Below are 25,268 nucleotides of genomic sequence, written 5' to 3'. Positions count from 1 at the left end.
CGCATGCTAGACAGTTGTGCTATTTGGATGGAAATTTTAAATTTTCTCTTGAAATTTATGACCTATGGCTAGCAAAGCTCACCCTACTCCTGCATCTTAACAGAACAGGGCTGAGGAGACCATGGGTATTTATGGGCATTCTCATTCCACAGTTTGAATGTCAGCTAAACCTTGACAGACTCCTGAGTCTTATTTCTGTGTTTTATGATGGTTATACAAACACAGATTATACAGTGTGCATGCCAGCATAACTAAGAAAAGAGAAGTCACAGAAATCATAAGACGTTATCAAAGGGATTTTCCTTGAAGGAGAAATGTTCCCCATAAGTAACAAATCATGGGATATTATTTCCCAGACGTTATTAAAAAATTATAACTTTAAAAAAGACAGATTAACTGAATTCTTCCTGGAAGAGAGAATGCCAACCTGTGTACCCGTTACCAGCTGCAATGAGCAATGAGGATTTATGGTATCTGGTTAGAAGTGGTGGTAGGACGATAGGCAGGCTGTAGATTATTGAATTAAATCCGTTCCCCAGAAGTGGTAACCAGGTCAGTGACTGCATGTTTGATTCCACAATGCACAGTCGCTGAGCAAGTTCATCATCTCCTTTCCCCTTGACTTCAGGAAGGCAAGGAGCTCTCCGGCTTCAAGTGAGTTGTGCCTGGAATATCTTGGGAACTGTACAGAGATAGAGAAAAAGGCTTGGAATTTAATTAATGATCATTCTTTTTTTTTTTTTTTTTCACTACGAATGACACTTTATTCAGTCATTTTCTTTACAACTGAAACTCTGGGAATTCAAAATTAACATCCTTGCCCGTGAGCTTCTTATACACACCAGAAAAAGTTTCCACCTTGTGCTCCACGTTGTTCTGCTGTGCTTTGTCTAAATGAACCTTTATGAGCCGGCTGCCGTCCAGTTTCACACGGATCCTCTTGCCCACAATCTCACTTGGGAAGACCAGGTCCTCAAGGATGGCGTCGTGCACTGCGGTGAGCGTACGGCTTCTGGGGCGCTTCTGCTTATTTTTCGTACGGCTTTTCCGAGTTGGCTTGGGCAGAATCCTCCTCTGAGCAATGAAGACTACGTGTTTCCCGCTAAACTTTTTCTCCAATTCACGAACCAGCCGGACTTGGATTTTTTGGAAGGATTTCAGCTGAGGAACTGGTACAAAAATTATGATGGCTTTCCGGCCACCACCAACTTCAATTTCCTTGGCCGCGGTGATGTTGAGCTCCCGCAGCTGCGCCTTGAGATCCGAGTTCATTTCTAGCTCGAGCAGCGCCTGAGAGATGCCGGACTCGAACTCGTCCGGCTTCTCGCCATTGGGCTTGACGATCTTGGCGCTCGAGCTGAACATGGCTCGCCTTACGGAGTGCCGGCTTGGAAAGATTAATGATCATTCTTATGACTTCAATCCCTAATAATTTCTCCTAAAGATACTTTGCTCAATCCATTTAATTAGAATTATTTTTATGGCGCTGGGAATTGAACTTGTGTTCTTAGGCTTTATAGGCAGGGTCCCTACCACTGAACTACAGCCACACCCCTGAATGTTCTTTAGTATTGTTTTGCCCAATATGTACTGCTGTAAAATTTTTAAAATTCACAAAACTCCCTTAAATAGTTCTCTGTGAAAACTTCCAACCATCCTAGAACCTGACACATCAAATCACTTTAATGAACCACAGCAAACAGCTCATGTTGAAACAGCTGTAAGCACAATATGCAAATCATGTTTATGAGTAGCTCCTACTCCAGAGAGACTGTCTTTCTATGACTGCTTTATTATTTACAGTAGTTTTGAAATTCAATTTTTGTCAACATTGACAGATGCCATCCACGTTAATGCCGAGACTGATATATATGGAAAAGGCTAAGCACATGCAGAGATTTTTGTGTTTGTGTGTTGATAATGGAGGTTGACAAATGGGTTTAACAATATCCAGTCATTTCTGAGCAATCGACAAAATTCACCTGAGGTCTGCGGGAACAGTGAAGGGGAAGGCCAGAGGAATATGAATGAAGAGAGAAGAAAGCCAGGGCTCTGGAGAGCGCTGTGTATAATGAAGGCATGACAGAAGATGATTAATTATATTCCAAAGGCAGATAATTCCCAGAGAATGTGTCTATGATAAAAAAGTTTCTAACCTTTCCCGTTATAATTAAATGAGGGACTCACTAATCTAAGTCGAGTGAAGACTATTTCATTGCATAACGGTCCTAATGCTCTGTTGAAATGGGTTATTTTAAATATGCATGCCATGGCCTGAGTTGTAAAGCTGACAACCCGATGATACCCTGGAGGGTGCATAAGAAGGTTCACCCCACCAGCAGGAAGCTCTTCCCTGAGCAGTCATCAGAATGGTTCAATAAAATGACAGTGGCTTAGAAAATTCACTTGCCCGAAAGCATCTCAGGATCTATCTTCAAATGGAAAGGAAACAGAATAATTTCCGAACCAATACTGTTTCATGTTGCTGTAGTTATAAATCTCGCATTGAATGTGCTTTTAATGTTGTTTAGATTTTTCATAATGTCCTGCCTGATAGGAGCCTACCTGTGTGGTCTGGGCTTTTGTTCACTCTACTTTTCCTTTCCACTTCCTTCCAGACAATGAAAAGTAATGTTGAAAACATTGTGGCTTCTAGGAGGTGGTTTGAATGCATTCCTTAGAGTCTTATTTTTAACAAGTATTTATTGATTGTTTTGTACGTACCTGGAGCCATCCTAAGCCCTGATGATAAACTGTCTACTCCAGTGTCTGATACGTACATAGTGAGTCTCAACAGACGTATGTGCTGGATGAGTAAGTGAAATGGAGTCGCATATGAGCACTTGAATTCTGCGGTTTGGGTACTTCTTGGTCTGGGTCTCTAATATAGGAAGCTAAGGAAGGCAAAATAATTACAGAGTGAATGCTTCTGAAGTATTTTGATTGAGGGAAACATTACCATGTGCACCTTTTATCTCTGAGTATATTATTTATTAGTTTGTAATGAAATATTCACTAATCAAGCTGAATAATTACTATTTTGTTCCATAACCATACTAATGCAGATTGAAATGGGTTGTTTCAGTTTTCCAGAGATTCTATAGATTTTCCTCTCTCTGAATGAAATGCTATCAATCATAAATTAGTAAAAAATTATACTACATTAAGCATGCTACATTAAGGAACAGTTCCTGAGTTGGACAGAGGTCTCAAGGGGTAAAAACATTTGTTATGAAAGCAAGAAGATCTAAGTTCAAGTCCACATTAATTACATTAGGCCTAGCTATGTAAGCCCAGTCCTGGAGGAGGGACAGGGATAAAAGACCCTGGGATCTCACTGACCAGCCACCATAGACCAGATGATGAGCTTCAAGAACAGGACGCTCTCTCAAAAATTACAGTGGGCAGTGGTTGAAGACCTGTGGCCTCAGCTTGGGAATGAATGGGCACAAGCACATGCATGCACACATGCACACAGACAGACAGACAAACAGACACACACACACACACAAACTCACACAACTCCTATAGCCAGTGCTGCTTCCTACATAGACCACATATAATCAATAATTCTGTTCTACATTGCCTTCCCTCCCAGAACCCAGGCTGAAGGACCAATTATGCATAGAATGTCACCAGCACTGACTGCAGTTGACTGTCCTTGAGTCATTATATGTTGAAACTAGAAAGCTAAAATTTTTAAAGAGATAGTGCATTGGTAGATATTTAATTGTAGAATCCTAAGCCGTTGATGTTCGTGGGATCTCCAGAGTCACCAAATTGACTTCCTTTACTTGCAGACAAGGACTGATTCTGCAAGAGGCCGAGTGGTCTCCAGTAGGTCACCTAGTGTGTACTGTCGCAATCCCGGCTAGGATCCAGCTCTTCTGCCTTTCCATTTAACACTATATTGTTTTGATTTTTTATTGTGTTTTTCTTCCTCCTTGAGTGCTATTTTCCTTTTAGTTTCTAGTTACCATTAGGAATTATACAAAGGGATGAGTATCTTCTTTAAGAGGTTTGAGAAATATGCTTTATATGAAACCTTGTTCTTTCCTCATAATTGCTTAAAATATTTGGATGTAATCTGTTATAACTAGGCCTACTGCCCAAAAAGTAATTGAATTTAAACCTTTTTGAATGATGATATTTAAAAAATGCATTGTGTAATGTCCCTGTTAATAAAGAAATGAAGCTTAATACTATAAATTCATAGGTAGAAACAGAATCCAGAGCACTAACAAATGGCCATTTATTTTTTAAAGGGTGTATTTTATTATTTTTATTTGTGTGTGTGTGTGTGTGTGTGTGTGTGTGTGTGTGTGTGTGTGTGTGTGTGTGAATGCCATCTGGATGGGATACTTACAGAGATTAGAATACCCCCTTGGAGCTAGAGTTACAGGTGATTGGTAACCACTCCACATTAGTGCTGGTATCTGAACTTAGGTCCTCTAAAACAGGAGCAAGCACTCTTAACCTCTGAGCCACCTCCAGCTGCAGGGCAACTTATTGAAGTGCTTCCTATGATTTGGACATCCTAGAGCACAGCATTTTGTTGTATCCCCTTTCCCTCTTACATCTCAACATAACCCTTTCAAGAGGTGGTTGATGCATTCCAGCTCCCTTTGAGAATACGGAAACAACTTTGTTCATTTTAGGGGCATGTAAGAGGTAGCTGTGAAACTGTTTAATCCTACAGAGAGATTGAGCCTTGCGTGTAACTTCTACTTTTAGTAAAATCATCTTCTTGACTATGATTTATTGTAGTAAGGGGCTGCGGGCAGGCCTGCTTTTCATCCTGCCCAGCTCCCACACGGCTAGCTTAGCCCCAGAAATAATAACACATAAGTTGTATTCATTTAAATACTGCCTGGCCCATTATCTCTAGAGAGTTAGTTACTGGCTAACTCTCACATCTTGATTAACCCATTTCTAATAATCTGTATAGCACCACGAGGTGTGTCTTACCGGTTAAGATTCAGCATGTCTGACCTGGTGGCTGGCTCCATGGTGTCTGCCCCATTGCCCTCTTCCCAGCGTTCTGTTCTGTTTACTCCGCCTACCTAATTTTCTGTCCTATCAAAGGGCCAAGGCAGTTTCTTTATTGACCAATAAAAATAACACAATAGACAGATAACCCTCCTCCATCAATTTATAAGTGGAAGTTGAGCCTGACCTCGTGGCACTGGCGGCGCTGGCCTGTAATCCTTGCTACTCCAGAGGCTGGGACAGGAAGATTGCAAATTGAAAGCAAGCTCGGCCAACCTAAGGAGATGCCCTCTCATAAATAAATAAATGCAGAAATCTTTGGTGTACACATAAATATTAAGCAGGTAGTGTAAGTCCACATCAGTTTGGCAACATTTCAGTAGAAGTTTCAAGACTCATGACCTCCCTAGTGCAACTCTCAGCCTGAGTCCTAGTACCTCCATCTTCAGCAACTGTCTCTCAGAGAGGGGACACGCGGCTGGGTGCTCAGCCTCAAACAGGATGTCTACCATACCACCTCCATAACCCTGACCCTGTATCCCAGGAAACATCACAGGAGGGTTGAAAGAACTTTGGAAGCTGAAGGATGGGGAGAAGTGTGGTGGGGTGCCATCTTCTGGACATACTCTCTCCATAGCAATCATCATAGAGCCTGCATAGAAGCTGCAATTAAGGCATTGGGAATGGGTACATGAGGATGGTGGGGAGCCTTGTCGGGAAGGAGAGCTTCATCAGGAATGAGAAGGGAATGAGAGGCAGTAGTGTTCACAGTGCACTGTATAGAAGTGTGATGTTGTCAAAACAAGCAATTCTTAAAAAGTAAAGGGAAGGCTGGGCATATAGCTAAGTGGCACAGTGCTTGCCCAACAAGTATGTGTCCCTAAGTTCAATGCAGATAATTAAAATACAAAGCAAAGGAGAGCTAATTCTGCAAGCATAGTAAACGGTCACAAGCAAATATGCATAACTAACTTGACTTCAAGCCTTTAGAATAGTAACTCTCAGTCAGGAGCAATTGTAGAAATGTCTAGGACCATGGTTGTCTTCACTGAGGCTTAGAATTTGGGGGATTATGAGCAACTGGTAAAGAGAAGTCAGGGGTACATCCTGCACTACTCAGGACTGCATGGTTCCCAGTAAAAACATTATCTGTACAAAAATGTCTATACCGTGAGGTCAAGGAAAATGCCCTAGGTTCTCATACCCTGTCCAAGTGAATTACTGTGCACGATTATTAGATCTGTCTCATTAATCCTCAATGTTGATGTTGATGATTGTTACCACTAAGGACTTTGCAAAGTTAAAATTCCTTCCTAGTTTGCTTAGTCCCTTCAGTAAAAATCCCATTTTCCTTACCCTAGCCTCGAATTGATTCATCATCCTCAAAACAGAAAAAGTGTTTTCTTTTCTTCCAAGTTCAAAAGAGATGTGTCTGTATTAGAGGGATTGAATCTTTCATTCCAGTTTAGTATTCCAAAGATGGAAGGAACTGACTAAGCCTAGACTCGGGTCTAATTTATCCCGCTGAGCTATTTAAAGTCTTCATTATCATAAAAATAATTGGTTATTTTCATAGTAAGACTACAATGGTTGTTAGCTTTGATACAGCTCGTAATGAGAATATTACTGAAACTGTGCTTCTTCTAAAAGGATGATTCTTACCTGAGTAAAATTTTTGCTTCATGTGCAGTGGGAGTGTGGATGTTTGTGTATATGTAGTATGTATCAAACTGTTTAACAAGTGCTTTAGTTGAAGCAGAAGAATAATAATTCAGCCTTTTTCTTGAGGAAAATCTGAATCATTTGAATGTGCTGGATTCTGAAACTCAGTAAAGCCAGCTCCCCCAACTCTTCCTTCTCACTCAGGTCTGTGCCTCCCTGTTAGGATCCATCCCAATCGCCACTGTAACTTCAGATTCTTTCTCTCCCTAGTATTCTGATGAAAGACGTGTCTTGAAGATTCTTCTCATTCTAGATAGGATCTGACCTGCACTTCACAGGGTGGAATCTAGAACAGAGAGAGTGTGTGTCCCAAGAGTACGCATTCCTCAGAAGGAACCTTCTGACGGATGCTTTCATCTCAAGTGGATGAAGAGAGAATGGGCAGAGAGAACTGGGGAAGGCCTGGCCTGTGAATCATCACCTGCAGAGTGGACTGGAAGGTACTGCCTTTCCTACTCAGTGGAGGAAAAACAGACTTAAGTTGTCAGGGTGGGTCCACATCTCCGACCTGCCTCTTCCACCTGTATTATGTAGGCAAGTTAGTTAGCTTACATTCTTGGAGTCCCTTTTCTGTCAAATAGAGAGTAAACATGTTATAGTATGTAGCGTTATGCTTTAACCATAATCTAGTTCAGAGAAATAGTTTGAACATTGCCTGTTTCATGTGGGTAGGCATTCTATAATGTGATTGTTATTTTTTAGGTTCTTTTTGGTCACACATGTAATAAGGATCACATTTATAATAACAAAATCACAGCATCAACTTTTTAGGTTCATTTATCATTCAGTATATTATCCCTGTACACCATAAGTCCTCAATAAAGTAGATTTTACAACTGACACCGCTTCTGGGATATTTTTAACTGTGACTTCCCTTAATGGTGGAGAAAAACATGTGGAAGTAGAGATATTAATAAATAAGTGAATAAATATTTTACATATATAAGAAGCAACTATTTAGAATTGTATGTTTGAGTGTGGTGTGTGTGGGTACACATATGTGCATATGTATGAAAGCAAGGCACTGCGTCTGTCCCTTATTCATTCTCCACCTTTCTTCTTTGAGATATGATCTTTTTCTGAACCTGGAGATCACCAGTTTGAAGAACTGATGTTCTGGCAAGCCCTGGCAATCAGAATTCCTCTTGTCAGTTGCCTTCTCAGCCCTGAGATTACAGGTGTCCACTGCTGTGCCTAGATTTTTACATGGTTGCTGGGGATCCAGTGTCCTAATATTTGCATAGTAAGCATGTTACTGACTGAGACATTTCCCTAATCCAAAGACATTTTAAAAATTGTTCTGGTTTCTTGAAAATCATTAGCTATATAAGAAAGGCTGATAACAAACACAAAAACCTGGGATTAAAAAATGCTGGTACAAGCTTTCTAAGCCTTTGACTGATCAGTAGCCATGTTGTTCTCTTGTCCTCTCCTTCTGACCAAGTTCCTCTGGTCCCTCTCTTCTACTTTTTTATTCTCACCTAGACTTCTAAGTTTTATTACCTTTGTCATTCCCCTCCAACCTCCATCTGGATATAGAGGCTTGGAAAGACACAGGAGGACCATCGTCTACTGTCTTAAGGGAAATAGCCAACTGCTGTCACCAAGGTTTTCTGAAAGAGTCTAAATATGCATAGTTTCTTCTTCTGCTGCTTACTATCTCTATAATGACATTTCCAGATGTTTTGGCTATCTCTACTTTGGAAGACAAATGTTCTTTCAAAGCTGTGTATTCAAGAATTGTTCCAGAAGTCACAGAACACTTTATAAATGCAGAGTTTTAAAATGACACAGTTAAGTTACACCAAACTCTGCCTAACTGCAAAAGAAGTTAATTTCAAGGGTTTTTCTTTCTTTGTTTGTTTGTTTTTGCTCCCAGGATCATAAGTTGACAGTCCCTATTTAAAGTCCAGCTGGTTTGTGACTTTGTCTTATAGATACCTTACCAGAAGGATAGGCATTGCACTTCAAACTCCGTGATAGTTGTTTAAATATAAAATGTATTGTAATATAGCAGTTACCTAAAGTTCAATATTTAATAAAATTAATGTTCCAGCAATATTTTTTTGACTTTCAGGTGATGTTTCTCTCAAAATTATCACATATGCTTGGGCCTGTACTTTTCTCAGCAAGTTCATAGTCTTGGACAGAGGAGGTGGCTCGGCCAGTAAAGTACTGCTGCACAAGCATTGAAGCCTGGGTTCAGACCCCAGACCCTGTATAGGAAAGCCTCAGGGTGACTGCGGCAGGACCCACTGTCCTAGCAGTGTGGAGGCAGAGACAGGCCGATCCCTAGAACGCAATGTTCATGGTTAAGCTGGATCAATGAGTTTTAGATTTTGAGACCCAGACTCAAAAAACAAGGTAGGGCATAATAGAAGAAGACATTTCATAAGAACCCATGCTGTCTCCACACACATGAATACACATATATGTATGTGCAAATAAACACAAACTCATGAACATGTACAAACCAGCGTGTGTCCTTATGGCTATTATTTTTGTCTGTTACGATTAGTTTAGTCTTTGACAACTTCATCCGTGTGCATAACACATCCTCCTCTGCAGTGTCTCTTATTCCCCATCCTCCCTCACCAGCTCTCCCACCCCACTTTCATATCCTTTTGTTTTGGTTTTGCATTTACTTTGTGACCTACTGAATTTAACCAAGAGCATGGGTGTGGGGCTATCCAGTGGTGCATGCAAAAGTGTCAGTGCCTATATCACTAAAGACAACGACTTCTTCTCTACCGGCAGACCTACACTCCCATTAGCTCCCTTAGGGGTGAGCTGGGCTCCATGAGCCCCTCTTTAGTCTATGACTGAATATTTTGGGGCTCAATGGTGGACAGATGCCAAGCAAATGTATCACGAGTTCATGAGTGCTACAGCTGTCATACCTGTAATACTGTCTGTCACATTCTTCTTCCCTACACTTATATTTCTCTGAATCCTTATGTAAAGTTCCCCGAACCTTGGGGAGACTGGTATGTTCAAGGCTGAACACACAAGTCAGTTGTTCTCAGTGCCTTGACCAGCATTGTGGAGACTCACCCTTAGTGACTATGACCTCCCCAGTCATAGGCCTTTGATAAGTTCCTTGATTCAGAGAAGGAACTCCCTCCTACAGAGAAAGCCTCAGGTCTATGAGAAACCTGTTGGTTACCCTAACTGCAGTCATTCCCTTGCTCTTTCCCAGAGCTGGACTTTGCATATTACTCTGGCTCTTCATTTTCATAGCCTTAAACATCAATGCTATTGTCTCCACTTTGCTGACTCTGCCACTTGGAAAAGTCATTTATGTTTCCCAGCCCTGTTCATAGAGTTCATAGATATCATTCAAACCAGAATTTAAAATCGGTTGTAAAGTACCAAGACACTGCAGAGCCTCCCAATCCAAAGTAAAGTCAGGATCAACTGTGGTTCATAAACACAGCTTCTGAGAAGATGCGCCATTGCTTATCTTAAAAAGATGCTTGGGAAAACAACTCTCATGTAAAATCTTCACGGAATTTGGCAAGTGTCATTTCACTTTAAATATCCACTTTCATATGCATGACCAGGGCCGTGTGCCCAGATCCTAGTGAGCTGAACACATTCCAGGAGAAACAGCATCTCCTCCAGATGAAATGAACCAGGATTTATGCAGCCACCTGTACAATACATTAGCTGCCACCTGCAGACCTACCCAGCTGTGCAAAATGCACTGAAATAAATAGGCTAAAGTGGCCAGAAGTAGGGAGCAGATTGAGGAGCCCGGGAATAGAAGCCAACACAAATGCAAAGAAAAGCTGAAAGGAGTCAGACCCAAACCAAATCAAGCAAAACAGAACACTAGGTCTCAGGAAGAAAGGATTCAAAGGCTTCTGGGTTAACTACAGATCAGGGGATGACAATTCTCTGGCCAAAATGTATTGAGCTGACTGTCCTTGTTTGTGTAACCAGGTAATTTCAGCCATCAAAATTATGATTCTCACAACTGAAACGCACACTATTGCACGAAACTGGAAAGGATGGAAGTAAAATAGCTACCAGCTGGTGAGAGGACCTCGGTGACACGAACATTTGCTTGTTCCCTAACCCGTGAGATGAGTTGGAATTCCTAACTTACAATGCGGTCCTCAGAAGCAGCATGACATAAAGCGCAGGCTAGCTTGTGGATTTACGGTGCAGCAAAGGAAATCAGAGCTGGGAGCCCTCCACTAACAGGAACCCCTGTGCTGCGTTCAGGAGGGGAAGCCACGCTGTAATCCTGACTAATTTTCATCTTAGCATTTCTGATCAAAGCCGTTCTGCTTTTATTTCTGTTGCTGTGGCAAATACCCAGACGAAAAGCATCTTTAAGGGAGAAAGGCTGTGTTTGGATTGCAGTTCCTGGTGACAGTCCCTCACAGAAGCAACCACTTGAAGTCGGGCTTGCTTACTGTTCCACACAGTATTTCCTCTGACAAAAGAGCTCACTTCACACCCAAACAAATATTTCAGGAACCATAAAAGATGTTACATGCGGCCTGAAAGGTAGGCTTATGCCCAGTTTGCTTTCTCATGTAGTTTAGGACCATCTGCCTAGGGAATCATGCTGCCCACAGTTGCCTGGGTTCTTGTACATTAATCAACAATCAAGGCAGTCTCCAACAGACACAGCCCCAGACCAAGCTGATTTCTCCCAAACAGTTCTAGATTGTGTCAAGCTGACAGCCAGCGCTAACCAGGTCAGCAGCTGAGGAGATATCAGCAGAGGGGTACCTGGGTCTCCAAGGCTCCAGGAATTACAGTTTTGCTTTTTTTTTCTGTCAGTAAATACCAGTTTTTGTACTTTTTATTCGTTTGTTTTCGAGACAGTGTTTCTCTGTGTAATACCCTCTGGAACTAGCTCTATAGTCCAGGCTGCCCTCGAACTCTCAGAGATCTGCCTGCCTCTGCCTCTCAAGTCCTAGGATTAAAGGTGTGCACCACCACTTTTCAGCTGAGATTTTCTTGTTTTAAAAAATATTTATGTTTTGATTTTGAGATAGTGCCTTACTCTATAGTCCAGACTATGTTCAAAATCAATATAACCCCCTGGTTTCTGCCTCCCTAGTTCTGAAATTAAAGGCATGAACCACAATGTCCAGCCTCATTCTAAGCCCCTTCTCACTTCTGTCTTCCTAGACGGAGGATTGGGATTATAGGTGTGAGGCACCATTTCGAGCCTTTCCCAAACCCCATTTTAAGAAACTCTCTCATGACCACAAAGTTATGCTTTTTAGGGATAAACAAGATTAAATAATAAAAATTTAGAGTTTTTTCCCTGTAAATCTAAATGGTTGACTTTAGCCAAAGTTCTACAATTCTTGCCTTGCTTTCTGTTTGTTGGCAGTTATTGAGATTATTTTCCTGTTGTGTTTTGCTGATGAATGCGCTCTGTTTTAGAAATACTGCCCACAGATCATAGTTAGCAGAAAGGCCTTCATGCAATACAATATATAATAGAAAATTCTACATCATAACCACCTAAGCACCAAAGAGTATAATGAAGACAGCGGCACTCAACAAACAAACAAAAATCTCCTGGTTTGCAATAAGGAGACCAGCAAACCTGGGGATGGCTGGGTATCACAGGAAGGGTGACGGATATGTGGTGGAGTTTATCCTGGGACATGGACTGACAGGGTCTTCAGGGAAGGAGGCAGGGTCATGATCTTACTCTAGATAGACTTCTTTTGGAAGGAAGTTTTTAATTTTTATAACTAGAGAGGAAATACAGTGGAACCAAAGCAATTAGCAATTAAGACCTTTAGCAATGTAATACCATTCATTTATTAGCTAGAAAAAAAAGTAGACCTGGGTTCTTCCTTGGTTGGGCCATGTTCTCCCCATTGTCTGTGCATGTGTGGTCTCTTTATCACTCTTCCTCACAAAGAGTGGCCTTGTGTAATGTGATTTTTCCTCCTATGAAATTGTTTCTAATGGGAACACCATGATTGAGCTACTAGAGATACACTTGCTCCAATCTGACACACCCAGGGAGTATATTTGTGTGCCCAACTTCTCACCAAATTACAAATTTTGGGAACCCTTGCAACGGAAGACATTATGGTATGGTCTGAAGTCCATATATGTCATGAACTGGATGTGTGATTATAGGGAAATCATTTAATGGCACTAGATGCCAGTGTCACTAATTTTAGGAGGGAGGTTGTTAGATGATGGGGGATTCCCCTTTGTATGCCATGAATATCATTGGTGAATAAAGAAACTGCATTGGCCTCTTGATAGAGCAGAACTTAGGTAGGCAGGGGGAAAATTAAACTGAGTGCTGGGAGGAAAAAGGTGGAGTCAGAGAGAAGCCATGTAGACATTGGAGACAGACGCTGGAATTTTAGCCTGCAAGTCACAGCCACATGACAATACACAGATTACTAGAAATGGGTTAAACTAAGATGTAAGAGTTAGCAAATAAGAAGCTAGAGCTAATGGGCCAAGCTGTGATTTAATTAATACAGTTTCTGTGTGGTTATTTTGGGCTTGAGCAGCCGGGAACAAACTAGTGGCATTCCTCCAATGATTAGAAGCATGCATGTTTCCTGTGGAGTGCGGATTCCTAGCAGTGTGATCTGTTTGGCTGGGGCTGCCTTCCCCCACAACTGATGCTTGTATTAGTTATTAACTTCTTGCTCATATACTGAGAATGGTAATGGCATCTATTTTCTGAGTTTGTTGTGATGATGCAATTAGGTAAGGGTTGTGAAGGCTGTAAAGCACGTATGGCAGCAAAGGATCATGCAGGCATCTCCAGAGCCCGTTGTAGGTGATTGTACTGAGGCCTCTCACTATTCATTGTGTATGCATCATGTTTCACGTGCTATCTGTGTAGTGGAGACAAGCCCATTAACCTCTTTGCAGTACTACATGAACTACAAGGTCCCGGGTAAATCTTGGAGTTTCAGTGTCAGTGGACTCTGGGAGGAACCAATGGGGATTTCAAGATGTTATTGTACTAATCAAGTTGTCATAATGCTCCAGGAATCTCGAAGGCTCGTCTCAGATTCTTTTTGTGACTTAAAAGGCCATGACTTGATACATCATTAAGATTTTTTTTTGCAATCACATTACCTTGTAGTAACTTGGACACATATTCCCAGGTCTCACCAAATTCTCTCAGATTAGGAGCTGCTATGCTGAAGACTCTTTGCAGGGAAGAGATGTGCACAGTATTTGATGTTAACTTCATAAGAGGGCTATCTGAAGTGGACTTAGAGCCAGTTAGAGAGACTGAGAATTCAAGAACACAATAATTCCAGGAAAATATAAATAAAATACTTAATGGTATTCACTGAGCTCTTAAATCCCAAATGTCATTTTCTTGTATGTGTTGTTTTTTTTCATTTTCATGTGTAAAACATGAAAGTGAAATTTTTAGACCAATGTCAAGCATTCTGGTTACACATTTCAAATATTCTTCTAGGATTTATCTTTAAATTTTTTCTGTAATCATTCTTCCTTTCACTGATGCCTTTGAATAAAATCAGCATTTGAGGCCTGCCTGGTATCACAGCTCTGGGACCTCCAAGTGTGTGCAGTTCTTCCAAATGAGGACTGCTTGCAACAGCATTGGTTTCATGTCGTTGGAGATTATGATACAAGACAGTACTCAGAAGAGCCGGGAGTAATGGATAGATGCACTAGCGACATTTGGCCAGCCCGTGAACTTTCTTCAGATTGCCTACACACTTACAACACCCAAGGACTGTTAGTGAGAAGGCTGACTGTCAGTCTGTCCTCGTGCTGCCTGTTGGTGGCCTTTGTGGGATCAGGATCTCATGTTTGAACAGACATACAGATGTGGCCACCATGAAGTAAAGAGTGATCATGTGAGAAGCAAATGAAACTACAACTTAAGAGCCCTCATTACTGGATGGACACAAGGTTAGGTATACCTCAGAGGGTTGCTTTGCTTAATCCTTTCAATTCTGGTAAAAGAAAGTATCTTCTCCTCTGAAATGAGTTTAAAAAGTGTAAGGGATTTTATGAGACAAAACTCCAAATGTTAAAACTGAGTTTAGACATCTTGCCTTTTTAAAAATTTTAAAATTTCTTTTATAACTATATGCTTCGACTCTCCAATCACTTCCTTCCAAATCTTTCCAAGCCCCCCTCCATGACTTTTCCCCCATCTCATATACTCTACAACTGATTCCAATTAGTGCTGCCTCTGTGGATTGGTATACAGCCATTCACTGGGGCAAAGATGACTTAGGTGAGACTACATCTCTGAAGAAAGCTGTTGCTTCTCCTTTAGCAGCCTCAGCTAACAATAACTCTTCTGCTAGGGTTGGGATTGTGTAGGCCTCTCATGCTGGATTTTCATCTGGCTTGATTTTCCTCTGCAGGTACAATGCATACCATATCCACTGTGAATCCATGAGTACAACGGCCCTGTCATGGCTAGAAAACACAGTTTAGTAACAATTTTTTGAACTCTGGTTCTTATATCTTTTATTCTCCATTTTCCACAGTAATCGCTGAGCTTTGAAGGGAAGGTTCTGATATAGATGTCCCCAGGTGGGGCTGAGTACTCTACACTCTCTTATTCTCTGAACTTGGGCCACTTGCAGATCTTTATATTGAGCATCATACATTACAAACAGGAGCTTCTCTGAAGATGGTTGAGTGTTGCACTGACCTATGGGTATAAAGACAAGTATTTAAAGGACAGTTTGATGCTGTTCCCATTTAGCAACATAATAGTAGGTCCTCTCCTAGCCTTATGACCTACTTGGCTATGGGTTCTTGGCCAGGTACCTGGTATGAGTTCTCTAAGATCAGAAAGTGAAGGTTTATCCCTGAGATATTCACACTACTGTTGCACTGATGGCATGTCTTGTCAGGTTGGTTATTACTGCAGCTGTCAGAGTCCAGAGCTGGGTAAGGACACCTATAAGCACACACTCTAGACTCTGGATTTCATTGTCAAACTACTACCTCATCCAGGTAACAGGAAGACTAGTTTGGGAATCTTAGGACTATCACTTATGTTCCAAAAAAATAATTTTATATAGGATTAAAATTAAAATTAACGTAAAACTAGGCAGAGACCAGGTAAATTGATTTTTAACTTTGATGTTGGGTCAATCTTAGTACAAGTGTTAATTTCTATAACTCATTAGCAACATGAAATGGGTCAAATTAGCAAATATCACTAAGATTTCATTCTTTTGTCAATGAAATGAGGATAGCAGCACAGTATCATTAAAGTGCAAATGTATTAGGCTCATGCAAACCCTTGACACAGTGCTGGGCATGAAGTAAGTTCCCAACAAAGTTTGTTTGTTGAGTGTTAGTACCACCTGGGCATGGTTCAGTGTCATTTTGAATAGTTAACAAAAGTGCATGAAAACCTCCAAACTGAGATGAATGATAGGACTCTGTTAGAATGAAGGAGGCTTCTCCACAAAGTCTTTTCTGTGGCTCATGTTTAATGCAAGATATAGATACTTTCTCCTTGATTAGCTACTATCGGGGAAAATAAGTGGATTCAAATACCCAAAAAAAAAAAACTAAAGAAAATCTGAATCCTAGAGAATTGTGTCTAAAGAATGTCATACAATATGAGGGTCTTTTTTTTTCTTAAATAGGCATCTAAGTATAGACAGTAATTGGATTCAGAGGAATATTACATTTTGGAAATGAACAGTGTCTCAAAGGTGAATTTATTGTTCACCGTGGCTAACTCTGACCTGGGAATCTGTCGGTGTAAAAGGACATCGCCATTTGATGCGACTGAAGCTCACATTTTTCTCATCTTTCTCAACTGGAATGATAGCTTCGACTTTTATGTTTCCTCCATGCTGAGTTTTCATGAATCAGCTGCTTGGGGATCAACTGGGATTCTGTGCTGTTCTCTCAGATACGTTCCCCAGTGCCGGGCTTGGGATGCGTGAGTGCTGAAATTACCAATTTCGTAAAATTGCTTCTGATGTTGGGTAAGATGCTATTTTTATTGAGCACAGCAATTGCTGCCCCGGTTTCAGGAGGACACTCTCTTCCTCTTGATGATCCTATTTAGTTTCAGATTTGTGTTTGGGGGAAGCAGTGATTACACGGTTTTGAGGCCCCTTGAGGTGCAATTGCTGGGGAAACTGTCTGCTGGGCCAGGAAACCAGTGTGAGTATTTCAACCATTTGCTGAAAGGCAGTAACAAACGTTTCAACCTTGGTGGAGCATTGCAAATTGTTTACAGCCTTTTCCGGGAACTTGCATAAACCAGCAGGCAGACGTGAGGCATACATGCATTATCTATTCATTTTTATTGTTGAGTTCACTTTAGAATTCACTTGGCCTGAACATCAGCTCATAGATAACACTGTTTTCTGTACAGCTCCTATTTTATTCATCCATTTTAGAGAATAGATTGCTTACACACAATGAATGTGTATGTAGCGTTGTAGCTCTGAAGAGCAGAGACCGATGAAATTGAGTCAGAAATTAGAACCTAGTGGCAGAAAACAGGATACAGAAATCCAGAAGAGGATTAGGCAGGAAGCAAGAGCACTGACAGAATATAAAGAAATGAGAATCTAGTGGAAGGCAGATGGGGCCCAGGCTAAACAAAATGGAAAAGTCTTAACTCCATGATGTTACTAAGCCCTATGATGCTCCCTGGGACCCTGGTTACCTCACTATAGTCTCCATGGAGATGCAGAACACAGTCTATTGTAGTCACACTTAAAAGTACATCTTGAATTTGTGGTGCCTTGGTTTCCAGTCTCTGTACTCCTCAGGTCGTCTGTGCCAGTATAACCATTCGCAACCAGTTCTGTCCCAGGAAAGACTCATAGGAGGTGGTGATGGTCAATGACGTGGTGGGAACTGCTTTTTCACTTCTGTTACAATATCTTTTATGATAAAGGCCTTTTTTGCTTAAATCAAAAAACTGTTCTAAACAATTATTTTGTTTGAGTGTTACTATGACTTTCATCAAACTCACACACTCTCAATCCCAGCTATTGGTTAAAGCTAAAAATTTGGAAGAGTTTTGTATAGGTGTCATGGGAAATGGGAAAGATACAGATAACCTATGGCTGCATTGGAGTCATCTCTGAGATATGTGTTGATAAATAGGTTTTGTACCCAGATATGAAAATAGTCTGATCTCTTAGGCCTAGCTCGTTCCAAATTATATGAACAAGTTACTTGACTGAGAAACACAATCATTTTGGTAACTTGGAGGTAAGATCACTCATCTTCTATGGGATTATTAGGAAACTGATGTGATTCATACAGAACCAATATAGTTGGAGTAGCTAAAGCCATCTTAAACAATAAGAATGAAGCAGTCAGCATTCAAATTATATGGCAAAGCTCATAGGCATGTTACTATGGCACATAGACCAACACAGTAGAATGCCTGCAAGTAAACCTGGGGATTTATAGTCAGCTAAGACTCTGCAAAGGCACCAAGACAGAGTAAAGAAAGATTCTTCAAAAGATTGTGTTCAGAAAACTAGATGGCCATGTTCAAAGCAACGTTTAAAATGGGCACATCTTATATCACACACAAAATCAACACAGAATGGTAAATACAACAGCACAGTAGGAGACAAAGGAGCTCAATGGTTGGTGGGCAGTGGTGTGGGAGGTCTTTCTGTCTGTGTGTTGCTTTTACTGGTAAATGAATAAAGAACTACTTTGAGCCTATGGCAGGGAAGAACAGTTCTAGGCAGGGAAAGCTAGGCTGTATGCTGGGAGAAAGAAGGGCAGAGTTAGGGAGATGCCATGGAGTTGCTGGAGATAGACTCTGGGAACTGTACCTGGTAAGCCACAGCCCACGTGGTGATATACAGATTAATAGAAATGGGTTAAATTAATATAAGAGTTAATCACTAAGAAGCTAGAACTAATGGGCCAAGCAATGATTTAATTAATACAGTTTCTGTGTGATTATTTTGGGTCTAAGCTAGTCAGGTGACCAGGAACCAACAAGCGACTCCTCCTCCAACAGAGCAGAAGTCGTGCACCTCTGTAGCATGTGCCTTTGTCAGACAGTTTCATATGTTTCTTCTGGATGAAACAACATCAGTCCTAGATACAGAAAGTGAAAGGGTTGTCCTGACTTCCTGGGCAATCAAGTGAGGCCACACCTGCATTGTGATCACACACCACCTGTCCAACCTCTAGAGCACAGACTTGATCATGGGGACTCAGAATGGAAAGACTACACCTGCATTGTGGTCACACACCATCTGTCCAACCTCTAGAGCACAGACTTGATCATGGGGACTCAGAATGGAAAGACTACACCTGCATTGTGGTCACACACCATCTGTCCAATCTCTAGAGCACAGACTTGATCATGGGGACTCAGAATGGAAAGACTACACCTGCATTGTGGTCACACACCATCTGTCCAACCTCTAGAGCACAGACTTGATCATGGGGACTCAGAATGACACGGTCAAACAGTGTGACACCACCTGCGGCTGCTGTGCAGAACAGCATCTCTTTCTCCGTGGTCAGTGAGCAGGCTGGAGCAAAGTGCTCATGAACTATGATCATGGAAGACATTAAACATTTTTAAAATATTTGTATTACTAAATGCCATTTAATCAAAATAAAAAAGAAAGCACTTTTTACATAGCCAGTTGTCTATTTGCTGTCACCGTGAAAAACATTTAGCCCAGTTTAGAGTCTTCAGAGATTCTGTAATTGAAGAATCAGAAACAGATGCATCACCAAACAAAGAGTAATGTTTTAAGTTATACTATGTAACTTATAAAAGAATTTAAAGTTAAAGATAGTACACAATTTTATTTATACCTTCTCATGGTTAGCTGTAACTGATTAGGTAGTTAAACTAATTACGTATGTGTCAAAAATTGTTGAAATATTTGTATAAGGTATATATAGTGAAATTTCACAAAGATGGATGAAGATATATGTAAACTTCTAAAAGGTGGCACAAGATGAAAAATCTATGATATGAGTCTTGCAAAATCAAAATAATAAGGTAAAAACTACGTCAAACTTGAATGCTTCTACAAGAAAGGGGAAACAGTTGATAAAATTAACAGGCAACCTACAGACTATGAGAAGATATTTGCAAAAAATTGCTTGATAATTGGTATTCTAGATATGAGGAACTTACGCAGCTCTATAAGGACAGAAGAAAAGATTTAAAAGTTGACAAAACATCTTAGAAGAGATTTTCCAGGGAAGACACAGAAGAATGATGAGCATATGGAGTGGAATCAGCAACACCCTACCCTGAGGAGAAAAATGTCAAAGCCATAGTGAGGTGGACCTCACACTCAGGACAGTTTGCAAGAAACAAAACCATGAGTGCTGGAGAGTATGCAAAGAAAAGGTGCTCTCCAGGTGCACACACGGACAAACCCTATGTCAAAATATAGGGTGGAAATGATTGGAAATGATATTGAATACCAATCTCTGGCCTTTATAGGAGCACACGTGAATGCACACACAGATAGACAGATATAGGAAACATCCCTACTATATGTAATAGATTGATTCAATAAACATAGTGTATTTCAATTATTTCATTGCTACACTTGTGAAAAAACCTTTGAATATGGGCTGAAAAGATTCTCAAATGGACAAGTTCCTTGTGAAGTTGTAGTTACTTACTAAATCTTCATATAAAATCAGAATAAACTCTCAGTCTACTCAGCAATAGTGTGTGTACAGATAAGCAAGTTTTTTTCAACTGTATTAAGCAATGTGAGTATAATAGTGAGCTTGCTGTAAACAAGTGCATTGTCTTTTCTAGAAAAAATGCAAGTTTTCTTCACTCTGGAAAATTCTCTTATTCAGAGCTGGGCATGGTGGCACATACCTTTCATCTGTGCACTAAAATGGCAGGTGGATCTCTATGAGTTCAAGACCAGCCTGGTCTACAAAATGAGTTCCAGGACAACCAGGTTTGTTACACAGAGAAACACTGTCTCAAAAGAAAAAATAGAAAAAAATAGAAAAAAATATCCTCTGATTCAGTAACTCTGATCCTGTATTTTTAACAAATTTCCAATTTATGCCAATATCCCCACTGAAGACAGGAGTTTTGATACTATTGCCCTGAGTTTCACTCATTATTTATGTTCTATTTACAATCTAAGGTGTGTCAATGATATATTCATCTCTATGCTCATTCACTGAACCCTGTAAATGATGGACCTACCACTTTGGGATTATATCATAAAAAGGATAGAAAAAAAAGACAGAAAAGTAAATCCCAGAAATTAAGTGTTTCAACATCAAGGTATCCCATGGTATCTAGAAATCCTACCTCATTAGCCCAAATTAGCATTCTTCAGTCCAAAAACCCCAAACCCTATAAGCTACAAGATCAGAAGCCTTTTGAACTATTACATGTGATAGTGGAAAATATCACACCAACTACTTCATGGACAACATATTTAACATATTGTATAAAATATAGCTTTGAGCTACATGGATATGGTAGAGATGAAACAGAAATGTTTTGCCTTTGACTTGACTCTCATCCTCACAAGGGGTCTCATTATGTATATGCAAATATTATAAAATTCAAAATGCATTCCAAGAAGTAAAAATAAATAAAAACAAAGCAAAAGCATTATGGTGTCTGCATTTCAGATGGTGTACTGACCCTGCTACACTAGTAAATGTTAGTATCTTGTCAAGGCATGAGCAGAGCTGAGGATCTAGAATATGACCATTAGTTCTTCATTTTTATGAAAAGGAATATGTTTGCATAAAAGTTGCAATCACATACCTTGATCTGGGAGGAGTTTAGAATGTTTTTCTCCCTCTTCACAGAATAAGCTAGTCATTCCTCTAGACTGATAGAGTTTGGGAATTGAGCAAATTTGTTCAATTTATTACCAACTCTTCTATTTAAATTCAGAGTTGGGGTATAAAAAGAATAAAAATAACAGTATAAGTCCATTATTTTCCAGATTTGGGAGGGTCCAGTTATCCAAATATCCACTTAGAACAATACCATGGCATCACTTGCCTATTTTGAATCTCAAGAAATGGCAAGAATTGAGTTATCCAAACAGAGATCAAATTTTCCAAGTCTGTGATTATATGCTGGTCTTCTTTTCAATTGTTTTTATTGAGCTATATATTTTTTCTCCTCTCCCATATGCTGTTTTTCTGATGACATTTGTGACTCTTTTAAGTTTAAAAGAGATGAATTAGAAGTGACTTAAATATCCAAATGACTGGTTTAAGCTAAAAAAAAAAAACACATTCAGTTTGTACTGAGAATTAAAGGTAACATAGGTAAAACAGCTAGTTGAGAGCCCATTTTACTACATCCCTTTCTTAAATGTTGATCATGATGATTCTAATGATATTGGGATGGGCAACCTCTGATATTGTTTGCTGTGACTTTGGAGTCTCATTTTCATGCATTCTGGATCTTAACTGCTTCCCTGCTACCCCATGACACAGAATTATCCCATCTATTCAATTTTTAGAGAAAATCCAGAAATCTAAACATTGATATAAACATGGTCACTCTTTTAAATATCAAATATATTTATAAAAAAACACATCTTCAGCCATTCATGGAAGTCCATGACTATATACTGATTCAGTACTAGGAAGGTAGGCAGGATGGGTATTTTAAGCAAGTTGTCCATTTGATAATATGTCTTATAATGTTTGACAGTTTACATTATTTGATCAAAAACATGATCAACACGTGTATAAACTTCTCAAGCAATAGAAAGATTGGACACTGGATATGATGGTTTGCACCTGCACATCAATAACAGCACAAGTAGGGCTGAAACAGAGAGGTCCCTGAAGCTCACTAAATGGATGTCCCACTCAGAAATCTTGTCTCAAAAATGAAGGTTGAAAGTGATGGGAGAAATCACTTGCATTTCACTGCTGGTCTCTGCATGCACACATAGACACACATAAACACCCATAATATAACACACACACACACACACACACACACATTGGGGGGGTTCTCCTGTCTATTTGTTATTTCTGTTTCATGTTGTGCCTGTGTATATGTGTCTCTTAAATATCTGAGCTCCATCTTCCTTTCTTGCCAAATGTTTCCATATTGTGTTTAGGAAGAAATAACAAACTCATGTGTCAAAGGCGCATGGGTGAGCAGGTTGTCATCACTTCTGAGGGATTCTTTGCTGCGTAAAATTCACATCCCCCTAGCTTTTGCTTTCTATTACATTGCCTGTCTTCTCAATTCTATTTTAAATGAAAACAAACAGCAACAGATGAGTGTGGCATGACTGAGACAAGAGTCCGTAGCCAGTGTCATTAATTCACTGAAGCTCACATGGCGGAGGTGTCTAATCACTTACTGGCTTTCTGTCAGATGAGATTAGCCCACGTTCAAGTGCAATGCTTAAAGTTCTTCTGGCTTGAGGCTTATTTAATGATGTGGGTATTTGTTTTTGCTGTACAAGCTTATGCTGAAAACTCTTTTCCGTGGTGAGTTCTGGGCTACCCGGTATGGATCTTTGATGCCTGTTGTTAATAGCACTTACATGAGACCAGGCCTTAATTTTTACCTAAATAATGGACTTCATCCATCGCATCTCAGAGAGCCTTTGTGACATGGTCAGTGTTTATTGTTGTTTAAAAAGTAAGTTTGCGTTTCCAACTTGTGTTGAATTCCAAAGCAATTGCCTTGGGCTGTGCTCTACTGTCAATATTGAATAAGTGGCCTTGCAGGTGGCTTTGCCTTTTAGTGATTTCTGACTCTCAACCATAAAGATCCATCCTTGTTTTCCGCTAGGTTTCAGTTAGTGTTAGCGATTCTGTGAACAGTAAGTGGCCAAAATGCCCCCTAACTAAAGCAACGCTGATGCTCACCACATTGCTCTTTCATTTATTGTCTAGTTTTTTCTTTTAACTGTGTAATCTTTTATCTATTATGTCCCAAATTCTAGGTCAAGCCCCTGATCATATAGCATTGTGTGTTCACCATGTTTCCTTGCTATCTGTACCAAAACTTTGTAAACCAGGAATCATTGCAGCCGCCCCCCCCCCTTTTTTATCGAACCCAAGGCTAGAGGGATTTAAAATAATTAAGTTGGGATTCAGAACTTTGCTTTCTGGTTCTAAAAACATATACAGGATTTACGAGGAGGACGGGGAATGTAGATCAGTTGGAACAGTGCTTGCCTAACTATGTGAGGTTTGATTCACAGCACAGCAGAAATGGAGCATAGTGGGTGGTAAATGACTATAATCCTAATGCTTTGAAGGTGGAGGCAAGAGAACTAGAAGTTTCACAACATCTTAAGATACATAGTAAGATAGAGGCCAATTTGTGTTATACTAAGCCCTGGCTTTAATTTAAAAAGACATTATTTTAAATTACTGTGAAAATAATCTTTCATACTTGTTATAGGCCTACTCAATGTTTGAGAATTGCATTAGTCATTTATTGGTATTTTAACTGTTGTATAGCAAATTACTGCAAACTTCAGTGACTTCAAACTCTCTGTTATTCACTCATAGACTTTGGTGATTTGTCTTGGGTTTGCCTGATCCAAGACAAGCTTATCTGGGCTTATAGCCAGGCTGTGTATACAACACAGTCTCTGTCATGCTATGGTTTAAATATTGTTTGTTAGCACCAACACTCATGTTGAGACCTAGCTCTTTAATATTTAGTAACTGGGAGGGAGCAGTGGAAGATTCTTGAGTCATTGACTATGTCTGAATGAAATGGTGCTGTTTTAAGGAAATGAGCTCTTACTCGACAGTCCTGAATTAGTCACTGTGAACAAGCTATTACACAGTGCATCATCTCCTGGGCCCCGTCCTCCATTTCACACATGGGGATTGTCCCTGTTTTCATGCCATGTGTGTAGCAACATGTGGTCCTGGCCAGATATGGCTTTCTAGTCTTGACCTTCTAGATCTAAATAAACCTGTTCTTTTTTTCTTCTGTAAGTTAACAAATCGCAGGTATTTGGGCTCGATTTTAAAGGAAAGGAAACATCTAGGATGTGGCCTTTTTCAGCCAATAGCATGTGAGATAAAAATAAGCAAATGAAAAACAAGTATCTCTTGAGGACTTTGAGTAGACATATGCAATGTAAATTTTACCTACATCCTATTGGCTAATGCAAGTCACATGAACAGTACCAAGTTGGGTGAGGTAAAAAAGATGAAAATGTGTGTGCATACTAAGAAAGGTGAAAGTACTTCAATAATTATAGATTGGCACTGCATCCCAGAGCTACACTTTGTTGTTATAGTGTCATAGAAATGGCATAAGATTCTAAACAAAGCATTGAAAGAGCTGGGTTTTTTTTCTCAAAGTATAATATAGGATTTGATTATGTGTCTTACTAAAGCTGTTCTATCATTTTGCTAGCATTTTGCCATAGGAAATGCAGTTTTAAGTAAAGGGAGCCCTGAGTTATTAGAGGTAGGGGGTTCAGTCTAGACCACGATTGCAATTTTAAAAGAATCATACCAATGGAGAAGGGAATGCCAACCGAATTTGAGAAACAAATTTGAGGCTCTTTTTCTTTCCAAAAATATGAAATATTCTACACGAGAAACAAGAAAGATGT

At 40.0% G+C, this 25,268-nt stretch overlaps 2 protein-coding genes across 4 annotated transcripts in view; one reads left to right on the top strand and one right to left on the bottom strand.

Annotated features, from left to right (window-relative positions):
* The window catches only part of Tafa1 (TAFA chemokine like family member 1), a 524,535-nt gene that overhangs the window by 313,596 nt on the left and 185,671 nt on the right, over positions 1-25,268 (top strand). The window lies entirely within an intron of this gene.
* Positions 751-1,392, bottom strand: LOC148122655 (small ribosomal subunit protein eS7). The gene has a single exon (XM_087904477.1). The coding sequence runs from the start codon at positions 1,363-1,365 to the stop codon at positions 781-783; it is 585 nt and encodes a 194-aa protein (XP_087760603.1). The 5' UTR covers positions 1,366-1,392; the 3' UTR covers positions 751-780.

This window comes from Myodes glareolus, chromosome 3 (genome assembly GCF_982192425.1).
Source record: "Myodes glareolus chromosome 3, mMyoGla1.1, whole genome shotgun sequence".
NCBI classification, from domain to species: domain Eukaryota; kingdom Metazoa; phylum Chordata; class Mammalia; order Rodentia; family Cricetidae; genus Myodes; species Myodes glareolus.
Note: the sequence above shows the minus strand (reverse complement) of the source record. Positions and strands in the feature narration are given on the sequence as shown.

Excerpts from the sequence above, each read along its gene's own strand:
- LOC148122655 (XM_087904477.1), bottom strand. The coding sequence starts at position 1,365 with ATGTTCAGCTCGAGCGCCAAGATCGTCAAGCCCAATGGCGAGAAGCCG.